Source organism: Budorcas taxicolor, chromosome 9 (genome assembly GCF_023091745.1).
Source record: "Budorcas taxicolor isolate Tak-1 chromosome 9, Takin1.1, whole genome shotgun sequence".
In the NCBI taxonomy this organism is placed as follows: Eukaryota; Metazoa; Chordata; class Mammalia; order Artiodactyla; family Bovidae; genus Budorcas; species Budorcas taxicolor.
The window spans coordinates 91630622-91658434 of NC_068918.1; the positions used below are offsets into that span (position 1 = coordinate 91630622).

The following is a 27813-nucleotide window of genomic DNA, read 5'->3' on the forward strand; positions in this document are numbered from 1 at the left end:
AAATATATTAACATTTCAACTTCATCCATCCCCTCTATTTCAAGTAAGAAAAGAAAGCCTGTAATTTACTGCAATTTTATCTGTAGAAAGAGGCGATGACAAGGCTAGTTATGAAGTCTTTAAATCTAGCTAGGATTTCCCAATCAAGGGGCATCTAAATGGAGAAGACTTCAGCGGGTTCCAGCTCCCGCCAGATGGCACCTGCTTCTCACTCCCATCTGCTGTCAGGACCACTGAACGACCGCTTGACCACACAGCCCATACCTGGCCTTGCGGGACCTCGTCCTTCTTGTCTCGGTCCATCATGGGAATTGGCTGTATCCCCAGCTTCTTCATCTCATCGCCCTGGGAGAAACGGGGGGACACCAGGCTCTCTCAGTTTCATGCAGTGTTATAAAACGTCGGCATGAATGTGCTGTTGCCTCTATCCATTAATGTTTTTCAAGATGAATAATGTTTCTGGCTAATGGCCCACACAAATGTCAGAATAATAAACATGTAATGCACTACTGTAGGTTTTTATCCTCATGCTCCTCTCTTATCCTGAATTACCAGAAACCTAGCCATCACTTCCGTTTCACTTTGTAGAAGTTAGTGAGTTGTAACAAAAGGACACGCATGTGCGAGGAGGAACACGAGAACAAGGATGACATAACTTCAAGGCCTTTATCTCACTTTTTCAGATGACTTTTTCACACGCACCGAGAGAGATGAAGCCAGAGTTTAAAGAGGAATGTTGACCCATCAAGAATAAAGAGCAGTCTGCTAAAACATGTCAGTAAAGATACAGTATAACTGGCTAGAGATCAGCATAAAGGTTAAAATTATAGATGTTTACTAAAGATGTATAATATCTGGGCCACTGTAAACATTACGTCCCTTGATTTTCATGAAATACTATGAGTTAGATATTATTATCCTCATTTTATAGATTTAAAAATTACCTTACTCTTTTTATTTCTTTTCTAAGGTTAAAGACTGCTAAGTCCTTCACGTTTCTTAATGATTAATATTTCTGATTATTTTGTTGTGCTTGTTTTCAGAAGCATAAAGCATCCTGAGTTTGCTAAGACAGGGTCCTGGGACAAACGACCATAACCCTCGATAAGAACATGTGAGCACAGGACCAAAACACTGTCTTAGCCACGTGAGGGCACCGGAAGCGGTCTGCTCTGAAGCTGCCGGTTTAAACATGAACCGCGCTAGCTCTCATATTTCCTTCTTTTCTGCCCTAAGGGAATGAAAATAACTGGCCCCCCTCAAGGATTTCCCAAGCCCCGAGACATGAAAAGATTTTAAATAAGCAGTGGTTCGTACAGGCACCTAGAAACAAACACTGATGCCGACAAGGAGAACGTCTGAGTGGGACGGATGGCCCGTGTGTGCATGTGGTCTGCGGTGTCGGGCTGAGGTGGGGAGAGCTGCAGGGGTGTGGGGCGGGGGGCTCCAGGCGGATGGAGCTGCACAGCACAGTCAGGGACCCAGGCCGCAGAGGAGCCGTGGGCTTGAGCATCAGGCTCGCCGTTTCTGTCTTCACCGCAGCGAGGGGAGACAGGCAGTTGCCGGGAAACAGAACTCAACTTGTCCCGAAGCAGGAAGTGTGGCAGCTGAGGCTGAGACGGGTCAGAAAGCAGGCCTGAGGTGTCAGTCTCAGCACTAAGGCAGGATGTTCATCTCGGACAGCGTGACACCAAAGACCCCACGCTCTTAGCTACTGTTACACTGATTCTAGAAGACAGGCAAGGAGCCCAGCTGCATGCTGCAGGAATCCAGGCGAGAGCCTGTGAGGGCCTGACGGAGGGCAGAGGGTGGGGCGGGGAGGAGGGCAGCGTGGACTTCATGAACATCTAGGAAACCACGGCAAGGCTTGGGGACTACAGCTCTGCTTCCGCTCTGGGACGCTGAGGTCCTTGCAGATGGCATCTGTGAGCCTACTGGGAGCTCAGTCAATCTCTGTGCACCGCTTAACCAATGCCGCGCTTAACTACTGCACAGCTTATCCAATGCCGCGCCTAACCCCTGCACTGCTTAACCAATGAGGAATTGAAAGGGAAAAGAAATCAATACGTTTGTCCCCTTTTACTTCATGTTTTAGAATACAAATATAGTTGTTAAGGTCTGAAGTATATCACTGCTAAATAAATCAAAGTGTCTGCAAAACAGTAAGCAAGCTTCAGACAAGCTTTCTTATGTGGTACGTATAGCATTAACTATGTTACTAGTTTAGACATACATGCAAATTAAGCTGATTGTGATAATAAAGTCAAATATTACAGCTCAGACATGTACATTTAAAAACAATCTTGAGTCTGAGAGTAACTAGATTTTGACACACACACACACACACACAAAGAGACATTCAAGAGGATGCATATACAATGTGTACAGCTGAGCTACCAGGGAAGCTGGTATAGAAACAATACCTTCAGTCTAATCAACCCAAGGCCTGTGGTCTTCACTCAATAAAAACTTCTTTAGTATCACTATCATGAGACAAAACCAACATCATAGACCATTTCTATTCATCATTAGCTGAATGGTTTACTGGCTTGTTTTTTTTTTTACTTTTTATGTGTGTTCTTCTATTGGATGAGATTTAAGGCATGAGATTTATGGTTTTACCAAACTCATGTCCTCCAAATTTACTTTGACTTCTTCTACCCAAATGAGGCGCGCAAACATTTTACAGTTCTTTTCCATAAACTTGTTTTTAATATGCAGGGATCTAAGTATCTGTGGATTCATCTGAACAAGAGAATTATATCCTACTTATTCATGACCAATTCAGAGAGCAAATTGAGGAGCAAAGACACATTTCTGATCATTTCGATAATTCAGTCAAGAAAAGGTATTCATGAAAGCAATTTACATAGTTGTTTCATATGTCGGGAATTCATGAGTTCATGAATTAATTCCTGTGGAACTCATAATTTGCAGCCTAATTGACTGTTTGGCATATTCACAATTTAATCTCGGGTTTCTATGGTACATCATTAGTCTCTCCAATTCTCTGCTGCAGGCAGATACAGCCTGTGATGTTGTGGGTCCCTCTTAATACTTTCGCTAGTGGCCGTAAAAGGGACGGCCACTGATAATTATTGAATGGATGACAAGGACTGGCTATTAAATAAAGAAAACTGCTGCACTGCTGTTCAGGGAATCAGTTCCTGAACCATTTCAGTGGCGATCAGGGAATTTACACACATATCCAAGTCAGATGCTCTGACTTTATACCTGTATGAATGCTAAACAATAGTGTTTTTTAAGGCACTACTAGCAACATGAGCAGCTAAGATACTGTTACTACGTTATCCCTGTATTTAATATCCCCTCAATTTTTCCTCATTTATCGACATCATCTGCATTCCTATGAAACCCCAGGACGTACCTCGGCCCAGAATTCTGCATATATGTCGTTGGCCGTCAGCCTTGTCACTGGCCACAGCTTTGTCACAGAACAAAGATCACAGGCGGTCATCATCAAACCGATGACACGGTCTCTAGAACACAATGAGACGAGACTGGTCAGCGCAGCGTTTGCACAGGTGTGAGAACAGCTAGGAAGACTTCCGCAGTTTCAGGACCAAGTGCGGCTTCAGGCTGGCACCACTGCACACAGCGGGGAGGAAAGATAGCATTTCAGAGGAGACGCAACTGCAAGGAGAAGAAGGATACAATTAAGGGATGGTGTCGCTTTAATCGTGAGAACACCGGCCACTGCTCTCCCTAGCTCCATGAAGAGTGCATACTCTGCTCCTGCTTCTGGCTGCTTCCTGCTGAAATACGTCATGCTGGCCTGGCCCTGACACCTTCTAAATCCCTGCTATACCTGACTGCCACGAACCAGATTTTGAATCTCATGGAATCGTGAAACTTCAGAGTGGAAAGAAACCTGAGGGGCGGGGGGAAACCTATTCAACCCTTTCACTTTGTAGCAGGAGAATGTGAGATGCAATGAGCGCAACGATGTCTTCGAGAGGTAAACAGTCCAGGGCCGGCCAGAGGACTCAGATTTCCAGACAGCTCTCTCACCGCCTCACCTGCAGAGAAGGGCAGGGTCGCCAACTGCTGCACAAACTCTAACATCCCCACGGAAAGGAGTGTTTTTTCCTCAATTGCTTTGCACTCACCACCATGTGTTCTAGGTCTTTTTTTTCCCCCTAAATATGGTTTATTCAGTCTTTTCTCTAGAAGACAAATAAAAATTGCCTAAAAAGTATTCAAACATACACACCCCCTATATAATTTTAATGGATTTGGTCTAATGACATGGGGTCACCCTAAATGAAGTCTACACTTCAGTGTGGCACTACGTGCTAGCTATTAAGAGCTTTTAATATACTGACTTGAAATTTTACAAAGCAAATGGCATAATGATAGAAGGCAAATTATCGAGAAAGACACAAAACCTCATAACAAGCGAGATGTCGCCATGGCCCCTCCCAACTAAACTCCAGAGTCTAAGGACTCTGCTGCTGCTCAAGGACGCCGAGCTTCCTAGACGGCTGCAGACAGACCCCATCTGTGGGCAAGGGCTGCCCTGGGGCCTGAGCCTGTCAACCAGGGCTTGCAGCAGAGCAAGAAGCTTGGCTGGAGCTTCTGATTTAGGGGTGCTCCCTCAAGCAAAGATTCCTGGATCTCCAGGAGACCCTGCTTTGTCTATTATCCATGTCTTTGGTGCCAAGCACTTGTGAGGTCTTGTATTAATACTTTCCATCAGCCTATTTCTTTTAGCCCATTAGCCAGGTGGCTCAGTGGTAATGAATCCACCTGCCAATGCAGGAGATAAGAGACCTGGGTTCGATCCCTGGGTGCGGAAGATCTCTGGAGAAGGAAATGGCAGCCCACTCCAGTATTCTTGCCTGAGAAATCCCATGGACAGCAGAGCCTGTCAGGCTACAGTCCAAAGGGTTGCAAAGAGTCGGACATGACTGAGCAACTGAGCACAGTGTTAGTAATCTCTTCTACAACCTTACTTTTAATAAGGACAAGTGGCTATCGTGTATCTAACAGGCAGTCTAGATGACTTTAAAAATGTCACTGAGACTTAAAACGTGTACTAGCCCTGTGGCCCCAAAACAGATGTCATGTGAAGATATAAATCCCTTAAAATGATCAGAAAGCCCATGTTTTCTTGCTGAGGTAGTTTCCTAAGCACTTTGTGGTTTACAGGAATAATATTTATTTCTGGATTTGGGCTTCTAAAGCAATGACAGTATTTTCTGTTTGCTTAACAGGCCAGTTCATTTAAAAAGGAACAGAACATGAAAAATACTATTATTTTGTTAACAAATAATTATTTCATGAGACTTAAGTAATTCAGTCTCATTCAATCTACATTCACACAAAAGGGTCAGCATTCATTTCTTTTGGATAAATATTGCAATAAGCAATCATCTCAAGAAAGATTTCTTATCTCATAAATCTAAGGAAAAACTGTTAACATAAATGGGCAGTAGAAAGCATGTGAACCGATTCTCCCCCTGAATATGACTCCACAGGCAGCATCCTTACCATTAGGGTTGAAAGGATAATAACCTACTTATCATTCAGACTTCACTGTCAAAATTACGTAGAAAAAAAAATTTACCAGTATTTTACTGTTAACCAAACAAATAAAAATAAGACAGATAAGATCTGTATTAAATTCCTCTAAAAAATATATATATTTTTTTTTACTATTAATGACAAATTAGTTGGATAGTCATGGTTTCCTGGAAATATTAACCTGAATTGGAACTGTGTCATTTCTGTCTATGAATGGGATATAGGCCTAACTGATGACTCATTCACTTCAGTCACTCAGTCACGTCTGACTCTTTGTGACCCCATGGACTGTAGCATGGAGACCTAATTCATACTGCATTCCAACAGCCAACTCTGAAAGGGATGGAGTTTACGCCAACTGAGCTCTTGGCATGACCTTGCCTGTCCTCCTCACTAGGAACACTGCAGTGAGAGCCCGGTACATGCCGCCTCTACTACTGACGGTTCTCAGAAGGGTGACTTCGGGGAGGGGGGTGGCGATGGCGTGGTTCACTACATTCATTTATTCCAAAAAGTTCTGAAGGCCTGTGTGTGTCAGACACGGTTCTAGAAATGAGTAAAATAAGCCCTGCTCAGAAGAATTGATGCTTTTGAACTGTGGTGTTGGAGAAGGCTCTCGAGAGTCCCTTGGACTGCAAGGAGATCCAACCAGTCCATCCTAAAGGAGATCAGTCCTGGGTGTTCATTGGACAGACTGATGCTGAAGCTGAAACTCCAATATTTTGGCCACCTGATGTGAAGAGCTGACTCATTGGAAAAGACCCTGATGTTGGGAAAGACTGAAGGCAGGAGGACGACAGAGGATGAGATGGTTAGATGCCACCACCGACTCAAGGGACATGAGTTTGGATAAACTCCGGGAGTTGGTGATGGACAGGGAGGCCTGGCATGCTGCGGTTCTTGGGGTCACAAAGAGTTGGACATGACTGAGTGACTGAACTGAACTGAACTTGTAGGAGTAATGTGCTAGTGGGGAAAAGCAGAAGGTAAGGAGAAAATTTTCATTCAATGAGTCTATAGAAAAATGCTTTAAAGGAGGCAAACACATGAAGATGAGTGAGAGTCCAGTGGTGATGACAGTGTCCAACTCGGGAATAAGCACCAAGTGTTTGCAGAACAGCAGGAAAGCCAGTCTGGCAGAAACGCAGCAGGGAGGTGGGGTGTGGGCTGCTTGTTGCTGAGTCTGGAGACAGACAGGAACAGTCTGATGGCAAGCACCTGGAGGCTGCGGGTGCAAGAGCGATCTGCCATGTTTTTAGAGAGGCCCCTCAGGTGTGCTTGGGGGAGGATGGGCTGGAGACCTCTGTTGGGGAGGCTGCTGAGAAGGCCTGCAGGAGATGGTTGGGGGCACAGAGAGATGTTATGGGGAGGGAGGTGGGAGGGGGGTTCATGTTTGGGAACGCATGTAAGAATTAAAGATTTTAAAATTAAAAAAAAAATATATAGGCTCATGCACAAACACACAGCTGTGAATATACACAGGGGAAGGCATGGGATGGTACCACGCCAAGCATGCTATTAGCTGTGGACCACAGACAGAAGCAGGGCACCCTCGGGCTTCTCATCCATGCTGTGCGGATAGGGCAGTAACGGTATCAATTCTACGGGGCCATTCTATATGAGGGGCTTGAGCAGCAGTGTTCTGGTGTCTGCAGGGGTCAGGGAACGAATGCCTCCCCACCGACACACTGATGGATGGCTCTATTATTGCTTTTCTTGCATATGGCTGCACTCTTTAAACTGTTAAAAACAAATATTCATTATCTTTAAAATTACTAATCACCCCAAAATTATTCAATCATCATAACTATACAGTATACACCACTAACACGTATACATGCATGACACACCAAGCATAATATTATTTGCAATTAGAGTTTTAAAATTTTCTATTTTATAATAATGCTATTATCATCATAATCATTTTGCTAAAAGTATATGCAAGAAACGTGATCCTACTTAAACGGCTCTTCTTTGTAACCTAAAGACAGTGGAGACAGATTTTTCAGCAGCCCGAAGGATGCCGTGATGGCAGGCATACTTCTCCAATCTTATAATTGCCATAAGAGAGAACTGTGAATAAACACCTGTTCCTATGGGTTTTGGCGCAAGAACTACACGTGGAATCTGCCAAAGGCAGAGACACATGAAGACTGCAAATCGCTCTGCACCCCTCAGGCTGCAGGAGGAGGAGCAGGTGTCTGCGTGACACAGACGCTCCCACCATCCTGGGAGGCTCCCGGCAACGTGTCCAGACGACTCTGTGAAGTTAAGATGCATTTCTTTTCCTCAAAGTGACTCCCTGTAAAACGTTTGATGATCACATTCTTGAGGAGATAAGGTTTATTATGCATCTGTCTGTAGTTATTTGTAAACATAAGGTTTTGTGTTTGGGACCCCCGAGCAAATTGCTTCTAAAAACTGAAAGTAGATTCCTCTGGAAAGAAACGTTAGGACCAGCACCTTAATGGATCACAGAGCAGGGCACACAAAGCACCTGAATAAAGAGCGGATTCAAGTTCAGCAAAACTGAAACGAACAAATAAGCAAATGTTCCCAGGTCTAAAGATGTATCACCTAAGATGGACTTGGTCAGATACGGACCCTGCGACAGCAAAGTCCTAGAAAGAGAAGCTGACGGTAACCACCTACACACTGGCCAGGGCAAGAGGCGTTTCAGCCAATGGACTGAGATCTAATGGACAGGTGGGTGGACAGGCTCACGAAGAAAACACCGGATGCATTCCTGAATCTAGCAGGCAAGTCACACCTTCTCAGAAAAAAAGGAATCAGGCCACCTCAGCCTGATGCCACTGGAACATTTAAGGACTCTCATTCTTTCTGTTGTGACTCCATGTTCAAATAGACTCTGGATGGCCACTCAGCTTCCAAAGATTGTGACCACACTGAGTGCCAATATTCTGACGTGTGCAGCTAGAATACACGTTTGTAGATCAATAACATGGAATGCAAGTCTTACACACCAGTCACACTGGCTTGGCGAATAAGATCTGGATTCTGATGAATCCATTTCTGTTTGCTTCTGAGTCTGAGAGGTCAATGACCAAATGCGGGACCGTGATAAATCTGAGGAGAGGTGTCTTGCAAAATGACTTCCCTTTGACAGTATCCATTCCTAAGCGACCAGTGTAAATTCCAATTCGTAGTTTAGTTACCTTGGCAATACACTGTCAGCAATCTTGTCAAGTAATGAAATATCCAAAGTAAATATAAAATGCATATAAAACAAACAAAAAAACCCACATAAATTCTCTTTACATTTCATTTTTCAAATATAAATTTGAAATTACGCTTTTGTTTTTAAATATACATTTATTCCAAATAACACTGCCTGAGCTACTGAACTTTCAGAAGCGCTTTTTACCTATGTGACTGGTTATTAAGGTTCAGCGACCCTGTCTGGTACATCTCTTCCAGCTGCTTCCGGTTCCCGAAGTACAGAGCGAGGTCCGTGGCGATGATGGCTTTGCGGATGATCTCAAGCACCTGCTCATATTCGCTGGAGCTCAGGGTGGAGAAGATGTTGTGCCCTTCCAACTAGGGGGAGACACAAGCGGACACACATGAGCACAAATGCCCACACACGCGCCGACAGCGAGCGCCGGCCCCCGCCTCGCAGCACAGGCATTGCTGGGGAACAGCAGGTGGTTGCCATTTAGGACACGGACAGGATCTGCCTGTGGTGCAGGAGACCCGGGCGTGATCCTCTGGAGAAGGAAATGGCAACTCACCCCAGTAAACTTGCCTGCGAGAATTCGACGGACAGAGGAGCCTGACGGGCTACAGTCCATGGGCTCACAGAGTCAGATACGACTGAGCGACTAACGCTTTCAGGACACATTTGGGGGGAATAAAAGGATAGTCTGAAATGGCTAATGAAATCAGTGTTTTGGTTTCTCCTTATGATACAACAATGAAGCTACCACTTAAATGAACTATTTAAACCACATAACATTTCCCACCACAGAATTCCAGCAATTTAAATACATACCTAGTTTGGGGATATTTCCAGTAAGTAATCAAAGGATTGGAATATGTAAAATATTTAAGTGAAAGAATTTTCCTTTCATACTAATTAAAAATTTTGGTAATTTTCATATTATAGTAGAAATTAATGGCCTTAAAAAATCATCTACACCCTTGTCCATTTCTGCAAGCCTACTGAATATTAACCTGATCACTATGTACCATAGAAGAAAATGTCCCACTACTGGAAAATTCATAGGCATATTAAAAACTCTCCCTACAGGCAGGAGTGCTTCTACATAAAACACACATCCCTGAAGCACAAAAACTGGAAGGCCATCCGCTTTTTGTCCTCACGGTACGCAGACACGGCAGATCATCTCCCTGAACAAGGCCAAACACCTGTCATTCGGATTCTATTTCCTCAGAATTATTCTTCTATATGTGAATCTCTTAAACCTTTTCCCAATAATTTCCCTCAGAATTTTAAGTTTTGATTTGTAATTGAGATTACAATGTGGCTTTCTGTTCAAACAAAAAAAGTTGAGATTCAACTTGTGGGTTCATCAATTATTTTTTAATGATTTATTAGTCAACATAATTATACTGAGCTACTACTGAGTTGGTAAAGAATCTGCCTGCAATGCGGGAGACCTGGGTTTGGTCTCTTGGTTGGGAAGATCCCCTGGAGAAGGGAACAGCTACCCCATCCAGTATTCTAGCCTGGAGAATCCCACTAGAATTCTCTGCACAGTCTATTCCACTATATAGTCCATGGGGTCTCAAAGAGTTGGACACGACTGAGCAACTAACGCTTTCATAATTGTACTATAAATTGACTTTTGTTTCCAGTGGTCTTAAACTATATTTACTGACTGATAAAACATATTACAAACTTGAAATTATTAAAGTACATTTCTTTACAAAATCAGATACCTCAGTAAGACATCATCTACTTCCTATTACTCGGAAATAAGGCTGTGTGTTCTCCATTTATTTTCAATTATCAGAATCTTTCTGAATTATTTACTGTTAAGGTATTAAATATAATAATACTAATAATTTAAATATAAATAATCCTATGATAAACGCAACAGTGGAGTTACTTATAATTGGTTCTTGTTCTGATGATATCTATAGAATAGTCTAAGATTATAAATCCCTTTCAAACTCATGATTTCACTTTCAAATGATAAAATTTCAATAAATTGTTGATATATAGCTAAAATGAAGTGTTTGCTGAAACACTAATGCCATTTTTACTTGACTAAAGAAAGCCAGCCCAGACCTCACTCTCCAGCAGTCCTGCCCCCTTCTGCCCGCATTATGAATCACTACTGTGGGAACAGGAGGCAGAGGCTGACACATTCTGGGACTTTGGACGGAAAAAAGTCAATGATGCAACTAATGGCATCCAGCATTCAAAACAATGATGCTTTGAAAAATATACAATATTTATTTTGATGTTTAATTGCCAACTGCATCAAACCATATACTAGGAAACATAAGAGCACTGTAATTAAGAACACAGATTTTGGAGTCAAACAGCTCTGGTTGCTAATATCCTTCTGCTCCTCACAAGCTGTGTGACAATGAACGAGCACCCTAACCTCTTTGATGTACATTACTCTTATTTGGAAAACGGACATGAATAATAACACCTGTCTCTCCAGATTCCACAAAAAGCAAATGTATTGGTAAGTGCAAAATTCTTGTTTATTGGAAGTACCTAAAAATGATGAGGGCTTCCCTGGTGGCTCAGACGGTAAAGAATCTGCCTGCAATGTGGGAGGGACCGGGGTTCAGTTCCTGGGTTGGGAAGATCTCCTGGAGGAGGGCATGGCGACCCACTCCAGTATTCCTGCCTGGAGAATCCCATGGACAGAGGAGCCTGGTGGGCTACAGTCCAGGGCGTCACGAAGCGTCGGACACGACTGAGCGACTAAGCACAGCACAAAAGTGATGAAACAGCGACTATGACGGCGGTGATGATGATAAAACCTAGCAGCATAACTTCTGCAGGCAGACTTCGGGGAGAGAGGAGAAACAAGCAAACATACGTTTATGTCCAGAAGTGAATGGGTGGCCAGAGGCCTCCTATCTGTTTAGGGTTCATCTGTAGAAAAGGATGGATTCCAGCTAACCTCTGTATTAACTAACACATTGCAGCTTGTAAGTCGGGACAGTGTTGGCTGTAAGTACAACAATTTCGCTACAGTTGCAACAGACAACAGTAAATTCCACGTCCTGCAGATGGGCCGTGTCACAGAAATGCTACCGCTAGAAAAACTCATGGAAACGTCACAGGATCCCAAAATGCTGGGATAAAGATGATGTTTTAAAAACCTAAACATATTTCCAAAGCACTAGGCAATTTAAGATTAATAGAATAGTGAGACAGTTTTCTGAGTAATGAGAATAATCATCCCTAGTTGGTCTGGTTTCTAAAATGCCGGCTTTTCGGTACCCACCACGAGGTATTCACAGAAGGCGAAAGACAGAAAAAGGGCAGCTTCAGTATTCAAAACAATCATTAACATCTTATGAAATACATTTTCAATATTAAAATGAACATTATTATATTATATAAAGGAATAGTGAATGAACATTAAAATGGATTCAGTAGTCTAACACTAAAAGCACATGGGTACATTTTAGATAAGAAAACAGAGCTTATTCAATCACTGCACACAGACTAGTCTCCCTACCTGCAGTCATTCCACTTGACTCCACGACTGAGCCACCTGCACGCTCTGTCCTGAGGACACGTATCTACTCGCTTCCCCCTAAATAAAAGCTGGCAGCTTCCAGTCTCCAAACTGTGCCCACACTGCTCTGCCCTCTCTGACTCTGAGTCCACAGGCGTCACGTTGCCCACAGCACCCGTGTCGGCAGGCGTGGCAGAGGCCTGCAGCGGCGGAGATGGACAGGGTTTACCATGCAGAGGAGAGGAGTGCTAAGCTCACAGACAGAAGATCCCGGGGCCGTGTGAGATGTCTGCGGGCATCTGAGGGGCTCAGGGCCGAGTGAAGGGGCACACACCTGCACCCCAGCTATGTGGAGATGGCGTGCAATAATTTCGCTGGAGGAGGTAATGCCTGAGCTGAGCCTTGAAGACACGGAGACGTTGCCACAGAAAGTGGGAACTGGACAGGGCAGAGTCAGGAAGAGTCTGGGGCCACAGAAGCGTGGTAGATACAACAGTTCTGGAACTGGCAGGGGCCGTTCATCAAGGACTGCATATCAGTTAAGAAAGGAACTTCATTCTTGATGTCCTGGCACCCACTGGTCACTTTTAAAACAGGAGAATAACATGTTCAGACACATACATGGAAGGCAGACCTGAGACCCACAAGCCTGGGGAAACGGCGGTCACCAGGGGAAAAAGGCAGTCAGACAGACAGCTTCCAATGAAGGCAGAATCTGGGACATCCCCGGGGAAGGTCGCTGCCGGCCACGCAGGAGGCTGTGGTGCCCAGAGGGGCCCGTGCGGTGTCCACCGCAGACGCCAGCAGGCACTTCTGTCCAGCCGGCCGCGGCCTGCGCAGGGCAGACCCGGGCCGCGGAGACAGTGCGGCTCAGTCCCGCTGAGAACGGGAGCCTGTCTTCTCTCTTGGTGCGCTGAGACTTCCTCCTTCACTCCTGACTTGATCTCCTCCCACCGCCCAGCAGGGAGGGAACTTCCCTGCATCCTCCTCAAGGATGAACGTGCAGGCCAGGGTGATGGACAGACACCCGCCCGGCCCCCTGTACCAGGACAGACACCCACCCGGCCCCCTGTACCAGGACAGAACCCGCAAGGGTGAAGGACAGACGCCCCGTACTGCGACGGATACCCGACCTGTACCGGGAACAATTCTGTGTGTGGGTGTTGGGCTGAGGTCAGCTGTCCAGGCCACTGGCTCAGTCTCTCTGTGCACCCATGCTGCTGCGGTCACATGGGGTCCTCTTCCCCACGCCCCCCACCCTCACACCCCGTTGTCCAGATTGTCCAGTAAGGAAGTGCGGCAATCCAGTCAAAGTCAGCCTCGGGGTGAACAAGACTGATACACAGACACACGGACACACACACACGCACACACCTGGCTTGGAGAAGGCCTGTGGGCAGCTCCCCCTGTCCATCAGAGTGAACTCTTTCTCTCCGGCCACGGGGCCGGAGGGCGCGCCGTCGCAGGACCGCGGCGGTCTGCGCGGTGATGGGGAAGAAGCGCGCACGGTGCTCCGGGCGGCCGCGGGGAGAGCCGCTCCTTACAGGGGTCGCTGGCGGACAGAGCTCCCAGAGCGGTCCGTGTCTCCTATCGACGCACCGTCTGATAGTTCAGTGACCGGACGGTGGCATTTTTACCATTACCCGAGGATGCCACCTTAACTGTTTAGCCTGGAAAGCGTCCTGACCACGCTCACACTCGGCGGGACTCGGTGACTGGAGGCGGGGAGGGGAGGGCGACCCTGACAGGGTCACTGCACCGCGGCGGGTGAGCAAGGCGCCATCGCGGGAGCTGCAGGAGCGGCAAGCGGGAGCTGCAGGAGCGGCACGCGGGAGCTGCAGGAGCGGCACGCGGGCCGGCCGCGCCGACGCCGAGTCCAGCGTCTGGAGGCAGAACCTCGGCGCGTCCTGGGGGGACACACCGGGGCGAGAGGCAAGCTTGGGAGGGCAGTGGGGCCGCAGGAGGTGGGCAGAGGGCGGGGGTCCTGCCTCCCCCGCGTGCTGCTGGGGCGTGGCTGGTGCCCTTCTCACGGTACCCCGGGCCTAAATCCTGTGCTAGGAGGCACGTCTGCTGTTGGCAGGAATTCTCAGAGGCAGTTGGATGGATCTGAGAAAGAAAACTCAGGAGCATGTAAAATCCGCAGGGTAGACATCTCCAGAACAGGAAGGAAAACCCTCCGAAATACTCCTGCCCATGGGGGTGGGGCCATGAGTCTATTCCCCGCCCTTTTCCCCAGGCACAGCTGCTCAGGAGGTGCCGATCAGTCCAGGATGCCCTGAGCCTGTGGCCATGCCTGGTTCCTCTAGCCAGAGACCCCAGTCCTCTACTGAGGACTGTACCTTCTCTAAAGACACAAGAACAAATGCACAAACATATCTCACCAGTGACAGAAATCCCTTCTCTAATACTTGGAATCTAATGTCCCCCAACAACTCTGGATGTCAACAGCTTGACTGAACTTAATTCACTGCCTTGAGTTTCAGTGACCATGTTCTGACCATTCTGGGAACACTGCATTAATGTAATATGCAGTTCCCACATCACTGGGGATTTGCTGAAAATGAGACAAACGGTTGACACCGCCTTCACAGTCAGCAGTGAAAAACAGAGGCAGTCTTCCTTGCCCGGGTCAGACCCTCCCCACCCCGCCCGCTGGTATCACTGCTATTATCTCCCAGGTCAGGTTTCGGTCCATCCGGCAGCAATGGCCTTCGCAACCCTGGCCTTTTTAAAAGCTAATCCTATTATGTCTAGAAAAAGTTTTCCCAAGAAACTTTATGAAGGCTATCAAAATTCACTGGCAGATTAAATAGCAGAGATGTCATCACAGCCGAATGCATGAACTCACTTAGGACACAGGAAGCACACGGGGTTGAGGGAGGCCTAAATATCTCTAAGCAAAAGCATGCTGACGTCATCTCTGGCATTTGCCTTTCTTCCTGTACAAGTAAATAGTCTCACAGGATGAGTAAGGGCAAAGTAGGTATAAACTGTCATAAAGTTTTATAATATCTGCCTACAGAAAGCTCCTTTTAGTTATGTGTGTGTTTTAATATATATGTGTGCATATGTATAACACACATTTATTATACACACACACATATATAGGTACACACATATCTATATTATATGCACATATGCAAACACATACACACCCACACATATCCATACACATCTTTCATCTTGCTTAAATTTCCAGGTATATATGTATCTTCTACCTATCCATCCAAACCATCCATCCATCCATACGTACATCACTTAACACAATGAAGGACAGTGACCATCAGGACTGGTGACTCCCTGTTGCTTTCGGGGACAGAACCAGTGACAGGTGGGATGTTAGGGCCCCTGCCGGACGTGGCTCTGGCTGGGCAGACCTCTCCCCCTCCCTGGCAGGGAGTCAGAGGACCTGCACTCCAGCGAGCTCACGTTCACCCTCTCAGCCCAGAGGAAAAGGGGCGTGAACAGGCACAGTCTGCTGGGCTTGGGAAGATCTGGTGTGCGGTACCACCAGGCACAGGGACAGCGGGGACAGTGAGGAGCCCCCTGGAGAAGCTGGCGGGAGGAACCAGCCCTGGGTGGGCGGGTGCCTGGGCTACTCCAGGAAGGAAGGCTGCCCTGAGTGGTAAACACCTTTTGCTTCACAGGTGACCACAGCGGTCGCTGCTGAGGTCCTGCCAGGGGTTGCCGCACATTCTTGCAAATTCAGAATCCTTCCAGTAACCAGACCCGTAATCAGGGGACCTAATGAAATGTCTCTTCCTCCTTCGAGGTGCTAACACTGAGAGGAAGAAACGGGGTCCACTCTTCTGAGTCAAACACAGAGCATATTTTAAAAACTGTGACGGAAATCAAACCACTATTTAAGATGAGTTTGAGGAAAAGCTTTAAGTGAAGAAGCAAATGCATCTCACTGTGATGTGAGAACTATCAGTGTCCAGAGCAGTCACTAAGAACATCTTAAAAGCAATAGAATTACAAACACACAAAAGGAAAAAAAAAAAGAACTTCAATGCACTTAAAATCTTACCTGCCTAACTTCAGAGATTTGTTGGTCAACACATTCCGGTTCTAGAATACGACAATCTACATAGATTAAATGAACTATGTGAAATAGTTCATTTGCCTCAGGGTATAAGGTACTTAAAAATCGAATGTGGTTACAAAATATATATATGTAAATCTTCAAAAGAGAGCCTTTATTAAAAAAAGAAACAAACACGATTATCTGAAGAGGACTCTGAGGAACGGTTCTACAGTAAAATGTGGCTGCTGTTTTTAAAGAGGGCCACAACTACCTAAGCCAGGAGTCTCTCTCAGAAGACGACGGGGCCCTGGCGGCTCACCTGCAGGATGGACACAGTCTGGGAGAAGTGGTGCTGCTCCATGGTGGACGTGGAGTACAGCGCGGCCAGGGGGTGGTCGAACTTCTGCAGGTAGCTGTTGCTGAAGCCCCGGTGGTCCAGGTCATGGCACAGACACGCGATGAGCAGTCCTTTGCGCTTAAGAAACGACACAGCACACAGATGCTCAAAACAAAGAAACGGAACTCTCACGCTGACTTCTGTCACTGATGCAGCCCACGTCCTCAGGAAGAGCGGAAATGCCAGGTAATCCAGCCTCCTTTTTAACCACTTTGCTTTCTGCGGCTGATTCTGACAGCCAGATTACTATTGAGGTTTTCTGCTGAGCTCTGGGAAAAAGTGTTTAAGTGGGGGCAAATTAAAGCGAGGGTTCCAAAGAAGGACAGATAAAGCGAATCTGCAAAAGGAGAGGGCAGTTTCCACTCTTTATTCAAAAATCTATTCGACGCTGAGTTCTAGCGATGGTGTGGTCATCGTTAATGAGGACTGTAACAAGGAAATCATAAAGCACGGGGCAGGCACCCCCTTTCTCTGCAGGGTCAGGAACCCTGGAGCAGGAGGAGGGGAAGGGGTTGAGCTGGGCTTTCACAGCGGCTGCTGGGGCTGCTGGAGAGGGGACAGCGTGGCCACCGGGAAGGTCTGCCTGGGAGCAGCACGGCTGGGGTGAAGGCGCTCCAGTCCCCGAGCTCGGGGCTGGGTGGCCAAGGAAGAGCTGGACAGCAGGGCGTGAACGGTCAGGCATCCCTGCGTCCTCTCTGAGTGCATCAGCAGCTCCAAGTCTGTAGAGGCTGCAAATCAGTGGAACATCACAGTGTCCCTGTCCTTTGTGTGGGAAAAGGTCAGATCAGTGTTTATGTTTTAATTGCATTTAATGTTCTGGGCTCTCAGGGAGATACGATAAGTGTCCATTATCTAGGGCATGAGGGCAAAGACAGCAATTCACCTCATCTACATCCTTTCAGAGGCGTAGGAAATGGCAACCCACTCCAGTATTCTTGCCTGGGAAAATCCCATGGACAGAGGAGCCTGGTGGGCTACAGTCCGTGGGGTCACAAAGAGTCAGACACGCCTGAGTGACTAAGCACACATCCTTTCAGTAGAGTCTGGCTTTACCAGGGAAGAGAGACTACAAAAACCAGTGCTTCGTTGAGGGGCATTTTGGTGACACTGGAATTTCCGTTTCTATATTTCTTACACAAAGCAATAGGAAAAAATGCTTGGATATTGCCATTTAAAACTGTGCTGCTCATGAATTTACTGAACGGAAGTTTGTCCTGGGATAACATGGCACCTAATTATATCATGAATGGGCTGCAGACACAGAGTGTTCGAATCCACTCCGGCTCTCTGGAAACGCACCTCGAGGTCGGTGAAGAGCCCGTGGTTGTTCTGCAGGATGGCATACATGCAGTGTGCCACAGTGACCGCGTGCTTCCAGTTGTGATAAGGGACCCGGCGGTAGTTCTTCTTCACAGACATGATGAAGCGACACAGCTTTTCCAGCTCGAAGCTGTGTGGAAGAGACATCGTCAGGACAGAAACGTAAAGGGACAGCGCGCTCCAGGAGGCAGCTCTGGTCTAGACACACGGGTCTGTGCCCACGCACACCTGCTCCGGGGGGATTTCCCGGGGTGCTGAGTGAGCCTCGTTCACCAGCTCCCTGACGTTCCTCCAGCCAGCAAGGAAGGAGGACTCTTTCCTGGCTTCCTCTCGGACACTGTAACGGGCCCACCAGCGAGCAGACCCCAGAATCTGCTTGCCTTCCCTACCATCAACTCCCATCACCGCTTCCTGAACAGTCAAGCATCTCCTGCAGCCCACAGGGTCAACAGACAGCAACATACCATCACCCTGCTCAAGGGGGTTTTGAGATAGTTTTTTTCCAAAAAAGCACATTCACGTTCACAAATTGCAAACATATACACCATAAGAATTCTCTAGATGAGTGGTTATCCTTTGAAAAGGAATCCAAATTACTATGGTACACTCAAATTATTAACTGGCATGGCAAATGATGTGGTAATGATCGTGTACCCAACACAGTACATGAAAGGCTATGACGCATGCTCTTATTCTACAGTGTGGTGGTAATTTTGTATTTATCATGTACTTAGACTTCTTTAGAGCCCCACCAACTCTCTCAATGGATATGAGGCAGCTTAAGACAAAAGCGTATCAATATGAAACAGGGCTCCAGAAATACCAGAGATGACAGTTTGGAAAACCTCTAAATATTAATACACATAACCTTTATGTTTCTCTACTGAAAATTTCCAAATAGTCCCTGAAGTATAAGGTATGTCATTACCAGAGTTTCAACTGGTCAAACTCTCAACTGCTATCTAAGAAATAAGTTAGGTATCTTGTGTTCATTGTTTTGAAACAATAATTTATAAAAGTTATTGATGGAAATAAGAGAAAACAGAATTCAATGGGAAAGGAGAGACAATTTAGCTCTAGAGAAGCTAAGAACCTCTATAAGCCACTTAATGAGTAGTGAAAAAGAGAAAAAGAAAATTACTTCTTGCATTTTAAGTAGGTGTTTAAGCTATATTAAAACAAACAAAGAAACAAACAAATGAAAGGTCATGCAGCTCCTCAAGGACAGGCCACAAAAGAAGGGAGATGTAGAAGGGAAGGGCAAGTTAACTTCACTCCGAACAAAGGACGCCACTCTGAATTAGGAGACCTGGTTCCTTCACTCTTGCTTTAACTGGCATACTGAAGTCAAAGGTGAAAGGCGATGCTAAATGTGCGTGTTTGTTCCAAGACACCCACAGAATCAATACGCAATTATTTATCCCAGCGACACCTACATTCTCATCATCACCTGGTCAGACCTGGTTACGAACCAAGGGAATCTAAGAAGGCTGCATGCTGTCTAATAATCTCAGCCTTTTTTAAAAACTCAAGTGTTTAGAGAAAACAACTTGTGGCATGTTTTAATTATCAGCCAGGAACGCGGCGAGGCATCGAGGCAGGCTTGCATACCAGGCTGTCCCACAGGATCGGTGGATCATGTACACAAAAATTCCAGGCCACATGTTTTCAAAGGGGCCGACGTCAAAGTGGAACCTGGAATAAACAGAAAGCACAGCTCATGAGGAAATGCAGCGAACTAGGATAAACGTACAAATAAAGCAAGCAACTTCTATGTCTATGAAGAAACTAAAAGAATTCTAGATAACTAAAAGTTTGGCCCCCTGCCTTCTCCCCTCCTCAGTCACATCTCTGTCGTAATCAGATGTTTCCAGGACATTCCACCCACCCCCTCAGGAACTTAGTCCAAGATTTAAGCCACTGCTTAAGTCTCTGTTACAAAGGAATACTGTGGTCATTATCCGAGCAATGAAAAAGGACAACATAACGATGCTCTCAGTACTACACATTCATCAGTACTAATACATGACACGCGCCCTGCACAATTCATAGACAAGGGGGGATCTTATCTGAAATTCTCTTAGAGCTGAAAATCCATCTATTTCCCATTTTAATCCATAGAAACTGTTTATAAATATTAACATTCAAAGCTATTACCTATTTTCCTATGCTAGTTTAGTTGTGGATATTTAACCCAAATAAACAGAGGTCCAACACTTCTGACACCAAATGTGTGAGTTTTCTACACCAAGCAATTTTCCAGTTCTCTGCAGACACTCACTGATTTCCTAGGATTCAACCCCATTCTCACACTACCTGGAGTTGAGGCAGACCTCACAGCTCAGGGGCTGGGGCCCACAGACTGCCCCACTTCATACGCCAATCACAAGTCAAGGCCACCCGCCCTTCTAATCCGGCGGCCGTTCCCACAAGCCCCTCCTCGGGGGAGATGATGAGCTAGAACAGCTCCAGAACTCAGAGGAACAACACTTTAGCTAGACGTCTGGCTTATTATTGGGACGCAACTCGAGAGCGGCCAAGAGCAAGAGGTGCCCAGGGCCAGGCAGTGGGGCGGGCCGTGCAGCTCCGGCCTCTCTCTGGGGGCACCCCCTTTCCAGCACCTGACGTGCTCCCCAGTCTGGAAACTCTCAGTTAGGGTTTTCTGGAGCTTCCAGCACACAGGTACAGGTGGTGAAATCCTTGCCCACGAGTAACCCACCCCCCAGTCTCTCTCCCTGGAAAGGAGTCCATGGGACTGAGCTTCCAGCCCTCCAATCACAAGCAACAAGCCAGCCCTCATCAGCCCTGAGTCTTTGATTAGCAAAAACTCTTGAGTGGTTGAAAGAGGCTTAATATGAATAACAAAAGATACCTCTCTCACCCAAATCACTCAGGAAATTTTAAGGGACAAAGGAGCTCTGTGCCAGGAAATAGCTACAAAGACCACCGTCACGTGTTTTTTACTGTATCACAATATACCTATGTGTTAGTTGTGCGGTCGTGTTCAGCTCTTTGCGACCTGTGGACTGTAGCCCACCAGGCTCCTCTGTCCTGGGTATCACAACACATACCATATATATATACACACACACGCTATGCAACATACACTGTTAAAACATAAACTGAGTAAAAAATAAACTGCATACTATTTGGGCAAAAACCCATTTGAAAAGGGCAGCACCTACTTAAAGAGGTCAGGAGTGCTTTCTTGACAGCAGTCATGGGAACGCCTCTATAGAGACCATGCCAAGAAAAGGAATCATCTGACTGGCTCCAGCTAAAGCCTAGCTGGCTGTTCAGAACTGTTCTCCTTAGCATTTCCGTCTGGTGACCCCGAGGCATTTACAGGCTTAGATTCCCATTTGTTTACTAGGCCAGCAGGGCATCAAACGTGCAGCAATCTAATGACCTCCTTATTTAATTTAACAACACGATTTTTCTTATTTTAAATAACTGTCAGCTCTGGATCACTTTTGAAGATTATTTTATGTTGTTATTAACACACAGTGTTGGCTTACACTTTTGATGGGCAGTCTGACCACCAGTAACAAATGTATTCGCGTAGGATTAGAAGCCAAGTGTGGATGCTAAATCGTGTATTATAAAGTCTCAGATTTAACTGGCAAACTTAAAATTATATGGAAATGAAAGCTTTCAGTTATCTGAGCTTAAATGCCATTTTGAATAGTAAATATTTCATAAAGTATGTAAACAAGGAAAGCTAACATTTAGGCTGGCTCATTTCAAAAGGGCATTCAGGCTAGTTTTTCTAAAGATAAAGAGATCCGGCCTCTCCTTCCTTGGAAGGGGGCAACGGTAAGGTCAGAGACCGCTCGTGTAACACGTATTCACGACTCTGCTTCCGGAAGCCGCTTCACTCTGAGCGCAGCCGGGCGGGCACTGTGGCGGGGGAAGCGGACGGGAGGGGGCGCTCACAGCTCGATCTCCTTGCACAGGCGGCCGGGCAGGCTGAAGTGCATGAGGCCCTGCCACTCCTCCGCGGTGCAGATGCTGTGGTAGGAGAGCTTCTCCATCGTGACCCTGTAGATGCACTCCGAGTGCCGGATCCTGTGGTACATCTGGAGGGCGGAGCCAACACAGAAAGCGTGAGCGAATGCGCGCGCGGCTCGGCATGAAAGTGCAGAGGCTGCTGTTAAAAAAAAAATCACAACTGCAACTGGGTTCACTAGTACTCGTCCTTGGCTGCTATTACTGCATATTACTACCCGCTAACCACCATCACCGTCAGTTCAGCTCCGTTCAGCCCCTCAGTCGTGTCCGACTCTTGGCGACGCCGTGGACCGCAGCACGCCAGGCCTCCCTGTCCATCACCAACTCCTGGAGCTTCCTCAAACTCAGGCCCATCGAGTCAGCGATGCCATCCAACCCTCTCATCCTCTGTGGTCCCTTCTCCTCCTGCCTTCAATCTTTCCCAGTCTTTCTCATCATCACTATATATTTTCATATACACTGAAGAAACCCCCACATATGACTGAAGACACAAATGGCTTTTTAAGAAATTATATCTCCATTTTAAAAGACTTCTTAAATTTTGTAACAAGTTTTTTTTTTTTTTTTCTGTCAGACAGGCCAGACATTGTATCTCGGTGGAGAGATTACCTGGTACCTTGTTCTTGGACTCCCAGCCTTGGTAGGAAATAAGCGTCTGCTGCTCATAAGCCACCCAGTCCGCGGTATTTTGTTTCAGCAGCACAAACAGAGACGCAAACAACTAAACTGAGCCATCAGTTGCCTTTTCTTCTGTGTCTCCTTTCAAAAATATTTAGCTTTACTCTTGGTGATCTCAAAGTCCTCTAGTCCAGGGAGTTTGAAAATTTGCTGATTGTAAAGTTCTTTATTGACAAAATAAGTTCATAGATGCACGTGTAATAAACGTATGCCCCCTCAGAAATTACACACTGTGCTAATATATTGTATTATAAATTAAAATATAATGGAAATTTTAAAAGATGAAAAGTACGTATTTTTTAAATATTTAGTTTTATTTACTTAGCATAACTTTTGTTCAAACTAAACAATTATATATTTTGAAATAAAGCACTTTATGTTATCTATTGTCAAATTTTTTTCTTTATTACTTGGTGAGATGGTGGTGTTTAATTTAACACTTAGAAACAGTGGTACTAGTGGAGAAAAATATGCCAAAAAGTGCGTGAGCGTGTGCTGTGCTGAGTCGCTTCAGTCGTGTCCGACTCTTCGCGACACTATGGACCACACCTCTCCAGGCTCCTCTGTCCAAGCTATTCTCCAGCCAAGAACACTGGAGGGGTGGCCATGCCCTGCTGTAGGGGTCATCCCTACCCAGGAATGGAGTCCGCTTCCCTTCCATTTCCTGCCTTGGCAGGCAGGCAGGTTCTTTACCAGTAGCACCAACCTACTGGAGAAAAATATGCCAGAAAGTTCAGTTCAGTCGCTCAGTCTTGTCCCACTCTTTGTGACCCCACGGGAGCACGCCAGGCTTCTCCCTCCATCACCAACTCCCAGAGCTTGTTCAAGCTCATGTCCATCGAGTTGGTGATGCCAAAAAGTATGTGGAGTCAAACAGAATAAAGGTAGCACTGCCTGTTCTTACACATCACACTCACAGTTTTGCTCTCTAATCACTAATATCTTTGACTGAAATTCAGATAAATTTCTATTTTCCCTGATGTAAATCAGCTACTTTTGCAAACTAATCAGCTGCATCTTTATATACTGTCAATCAGGTTCAAAACCAGTGACAATCAGTGAAATTTGTCAAACAGCAGATTTCAATAAGTTAAAAGCTGTGTGATAAAACAGATTTTTTAAAAAAATTCAACTTTTGAAGACAGAGAGGGAAACGGAAACAAGAAACAGATGGAACAAACAAAACAAATAACAAGATTATGGATGTACACCTAAACAAAAGACATGCCTGGTCTAAATAGCCTCATTAAAGGAACGGTTATCTGACTGAGCAGGAAGCAAAACCCCAACTCACACTGTCTACAAGAAAGAATCCTACTTTAAATATAACAAAGACTCAGATAGGGTCTTCCCTTGTGGCCCAGCTTGTAAACAATCCACCTGCAATGCAGAAGACCTGGGTTCCATCCCTGGGGTGGGAAGATCCCCTAGAGAAGGAAAAGGCTACCCACTCCAGTATTCTGGTCTAGAGAATTCCATGGACTGTATAGTTCATGGGATTGCAAAGAGCTGGACACGACTGAGCAAGTTTCACACTTCATAGGGTAAAAGTAAAAGGCTGGAAATTCGTAAAACTCAGCAGTGGCCACAGGACTGGAAAAGGTCAGTTTTCATCCCAATTCCAAAAAGACAATGCCAAAGAATGTTCAAATTACCATATAATTACACTAATTTCACATGCTAGCAAGATTATGCTTAAAATCCTTCAAACTACACTTCAGCAGTACGTGAACTGAGAACTTCCAGATGTTCAACCTAGATTTATAAAATGCAGAGGAACCAGGGTTCAAATTGCCAACATCCATTGGATCATAGAAAAAGCAAGAAAATTCCAGAAAAACATCTACTTCTGGTTCATTCAGTTCAGTTCAGTTCAGTCACTCAGTCGTGTCCGACTCTTTGCGACCCCATGAATTGCAGCACACTAGGCCTCCCTGTCCATCATTAACTCCTAGAGACTACTCAAGCTCATGTCCATTCAGTCGGTGATGCCATCCAACCATCTTATCCTCTATCATCCCCTTCTCCTCCTGCCTTCAATCTTTCCCAGCATCAGGGTCTTTTCAAATGAGTCAGTTCTTTGCATCAGGTGGCCAAAGTACTGGAGTTTCAGCTTCAGCATCAGTCCTTCCGATGAATATTCAGAACTGATCTCCTTTAGGATGGACTAGTTGGTCTCCTTGCAGTCCAAGGCATTCTCAAGAGTCTTCTCCAACACCACAGTTCAAAAGCATCAGTTCTTCGGCACTCAGCTTGCTTTATAGTCCAACTCTCACATTCATACATGACCACTGGAAAAACCATAGCCTTGACTAGACGGACCTTTGTTGGCAAAGTAATGTCTCTGCTTTTTAATATGCTGTCTAGGTTGGTCATAGCTTTTCTTCCAAGGAGTAAGCGTCTTTTAATTTCATGGCTGCAATCACCATCTGCAGTAATTTTGGAGCCCAGAAAAATAAAGTCAGCCACTGCTTCCCCATCTATTTGCCATAAAGTGATGGGACCAGATGCCATGATCTTCGTTTTCTGAATGTTGAGCTTTCAGCCAACTTTCTCACTCTCCTCCTTCACTTTCATCGAGAGGTTCTTTAGTTCCTCTTCACTTTCTGCCATAAGGGTGGTGTCATCTGCATATCTGAGGTTATTGATATTTCTCCCAGTGATCTTGATTCCAGCTTGTGCTTCATCCAGCCCAGCATTTTTCACGATGTACTCTGCATATAAGTTCAATAAGCAGGGTGACAATATAAGCCTCAATGTACTCCTTCCCTATTTGGAACCAGTCTGTTGTTCCATGTCCAGTTCTAACTGTTGCTTCCTGACCTGCATACAGATTTCTCAAGAGGCAGGTCAGGTGGTCTGGTACTCCCATCTCTTGAAGAATTTTCCACAGTTTATTGTGATCCACACAGTGAAAAGCTTTGGCATAGTCAATAAAGCAGAAATAGATGTTTTTTTGGAACTCTCTTGCTTTTTCGAAGATCCAACGGATCTTGGCAATTTGATCTCTGGCTTCTCAGCCTTTTCTAAACCCAGCTTGAACATCTAGAAGTTCTTGATTCACATACTGTTGAAGCCTGGCTTGGAGAATTTTAAGCATTACTTGACTAGTGCGTGAGATGAGTGCAACTGTGTGGTAGTTAGAGCATTCTTTGGCATTGCCTTTCTTTGGGATTGGAATGAAAACTGACCATTTCCAGTCCTGTGGCCACTGCTGAGTTTTCCAAATGTGCTGGCATATTGAGTGCAGCACTTTCACAGCATCCATCTTTCAGGATTTGAAATAGCTCAACTGGAATTCATCACCTCCACTAGCTTTGTTCATAGTGATGCTTCCTAAGGCCCATTTGACTTCATATTCTGGTTCATTAACTTCCCTGAATACTTTGACTGTGTAGATCACAACAACTGGAAAATTCTTAAAGAGATGAGAATACCAGACTACCTCACCTGTCTCCTGAAAAACTTGTATGCAGGACAAGAAACAACAGTTAGAGCTAGACATGGAACAACAGACTGGTTCCAAATTGGGAAGGTAATACATCAAGGCTGTATATTGTCACCTTGTTTATTTAACTTATATGCAGAGTACATCATGCAAAATGCTAGGCTGGATGAATCACAAGCTGGAATCAAGACTACAGAGAGAAATATCAGCAACCTCATATATACAGATAATACCACTTTAATGGCAGAAAGTGAGGAGGAACTTAGGAGCCTCTTGATGAAGGTGAAAGAGGAGAGTGAAAAAGCTGGATTAAAACTCAGCATTCAAAAAACAAAGATCATGGCATCTGGTCCCATCACTTCATGGCAAATGGATGGGGAAAAAGTGGACACAGTGACAGACTTTATTTTTCTTGGGCTCCAAAAGTCACTGTGGACAGTGACTGCGGCCGTGAAATTAGACGATGATTGGTCCTTAGAGGAAAAGCCATGACCAACCTAGGCAGCATATTAAAAAGCAGAGACATTACTTTGCTGACAAAGGTCTGTCTAGTCAAAGCTCTGGTTTTCCCAGTAGTCATGTATGGATGTGAGAGTTGGACCACAAAGATGGCTGAACACCAAAGGATTGATGCTTTTGAAATGTGGTGCTGGAGAAAACTTTTGAGAGTCCTCTGGACAGCAACGACATCAAACCAGTCAATCCTAAAGTAAATCGGCCCTGAATATTCATTGAAAGGACTGAGGCTTAAGCTGAAGCTTCAATATTTTGGCCACCTGATGCGAAGAGCTGACTCACTGGAAAAGACCCTCATGCTTGGAAAGATTGAGGGCAAGAGAAGAGGGTAACAGGGGATGAGATGGTTGGATGGCATCACTGACTCAATGGACATGAGTCTGGGCAAATTCCAGGAGATAGTAAATGACAGGGAAGCCTGGCATGCTGCAGTCCATGGGATCGCAAAGAGCTGGACACAACTTAGGGACTGAATAGGACTTCCCTGGTGGCTCAGACGGTAAAGCATCTGTCTACAATGCGGGAGACCTGGGTTTGATCCCTGGGTCGGGAAGATCCACTGGAGAAGGAAATGGCAACCCACTCCAGTACTCTTGCCTGGAAAATCCCATGGACAGAGAAGCCTGGTGGGCTACAGTCCACGGGGCCGCAAAGGGTCAGATGCAACTGAGCAGCTAAACATGCCTGAACATACAAGGGTGTTTTCTTTAGCTTGACTTTCTCATATTTACTTATAACAGTTGAGAAACGATGGTGCTGTTTTGATGGACATTTGAAACTTGAAATCCTGGGAAATCGCCAGCAAGGCCTGCTCTATCTAGCCTCAGCATCCCAGTTACCAAGCCATTTTGTCTTGGTGACACTGTAACAAGAAAGTTCTGGTGGGCACAGAATCAGAAACACAGATCTGAGTGGCCGGTGATGACCACCTCCTCCAGCGCCATGACCACACTGTTGGGCTCCTGAGGGCTCGGTCTGCCGAAGAACTCTCGCATTTCAGGGCTTTCTGCACTGCGTCCCACCTGCTGAGGATGCACCCTGGCTCCTAGGTCTGCACTCAGGATGCTCCTCGGGTGCGCGCCTGTCCGAGCGGGAGTCTGCATGCCACACAAACTGGGAAGCGCTACACGTAAGGCCCCTTCTTGGTTACAGAGCTGGCTTTACCCGCTCACCA

At 45.8% G+C, this 27813-nt stretch overlaps 1 protein-coding gene across 1 annotated transcript in view; it reads right to left on the bottom strand.

Moving 5' to 3' along the window:
* The window catches only part of PDE10A (phosphodiesterase 10A), a 265628-nt gene that overhangs the window by 3786 nt on the left and 234029 nt on the right, over positions 1 to 27813 (bottom strand). The window contains exons 14-20 of the mRNA XM_052645868.1: positions 21923 to 22065; positions 19598 to 19681; positions 17966 to 18116; positions 16589 to 16744; positions 8933 to 9105; positions 3389 to 3500; positions 265 to 345 (exon numbers count right to left, since the gene is read on the bottom strand). Coding sequence (XP_052501828.1) covers positions 265 to 345; positions 3389 to 3500; positions 8933 to 9105; positions 16589 to 16744; positions 17966 to 18116; positions 19598 to 19681; positions 21923 to 22065 — 900 coding nt within the window. The remainder of the gene's footprint in view (positions 1 to 264; positions 346 to 3388; positions 3501 to 8932; positions 9106 to 16588; positions 16745 to 17965; positions 18117 to 19597; positions 19682 to 21922; positions 22066 to 27813) is intronic.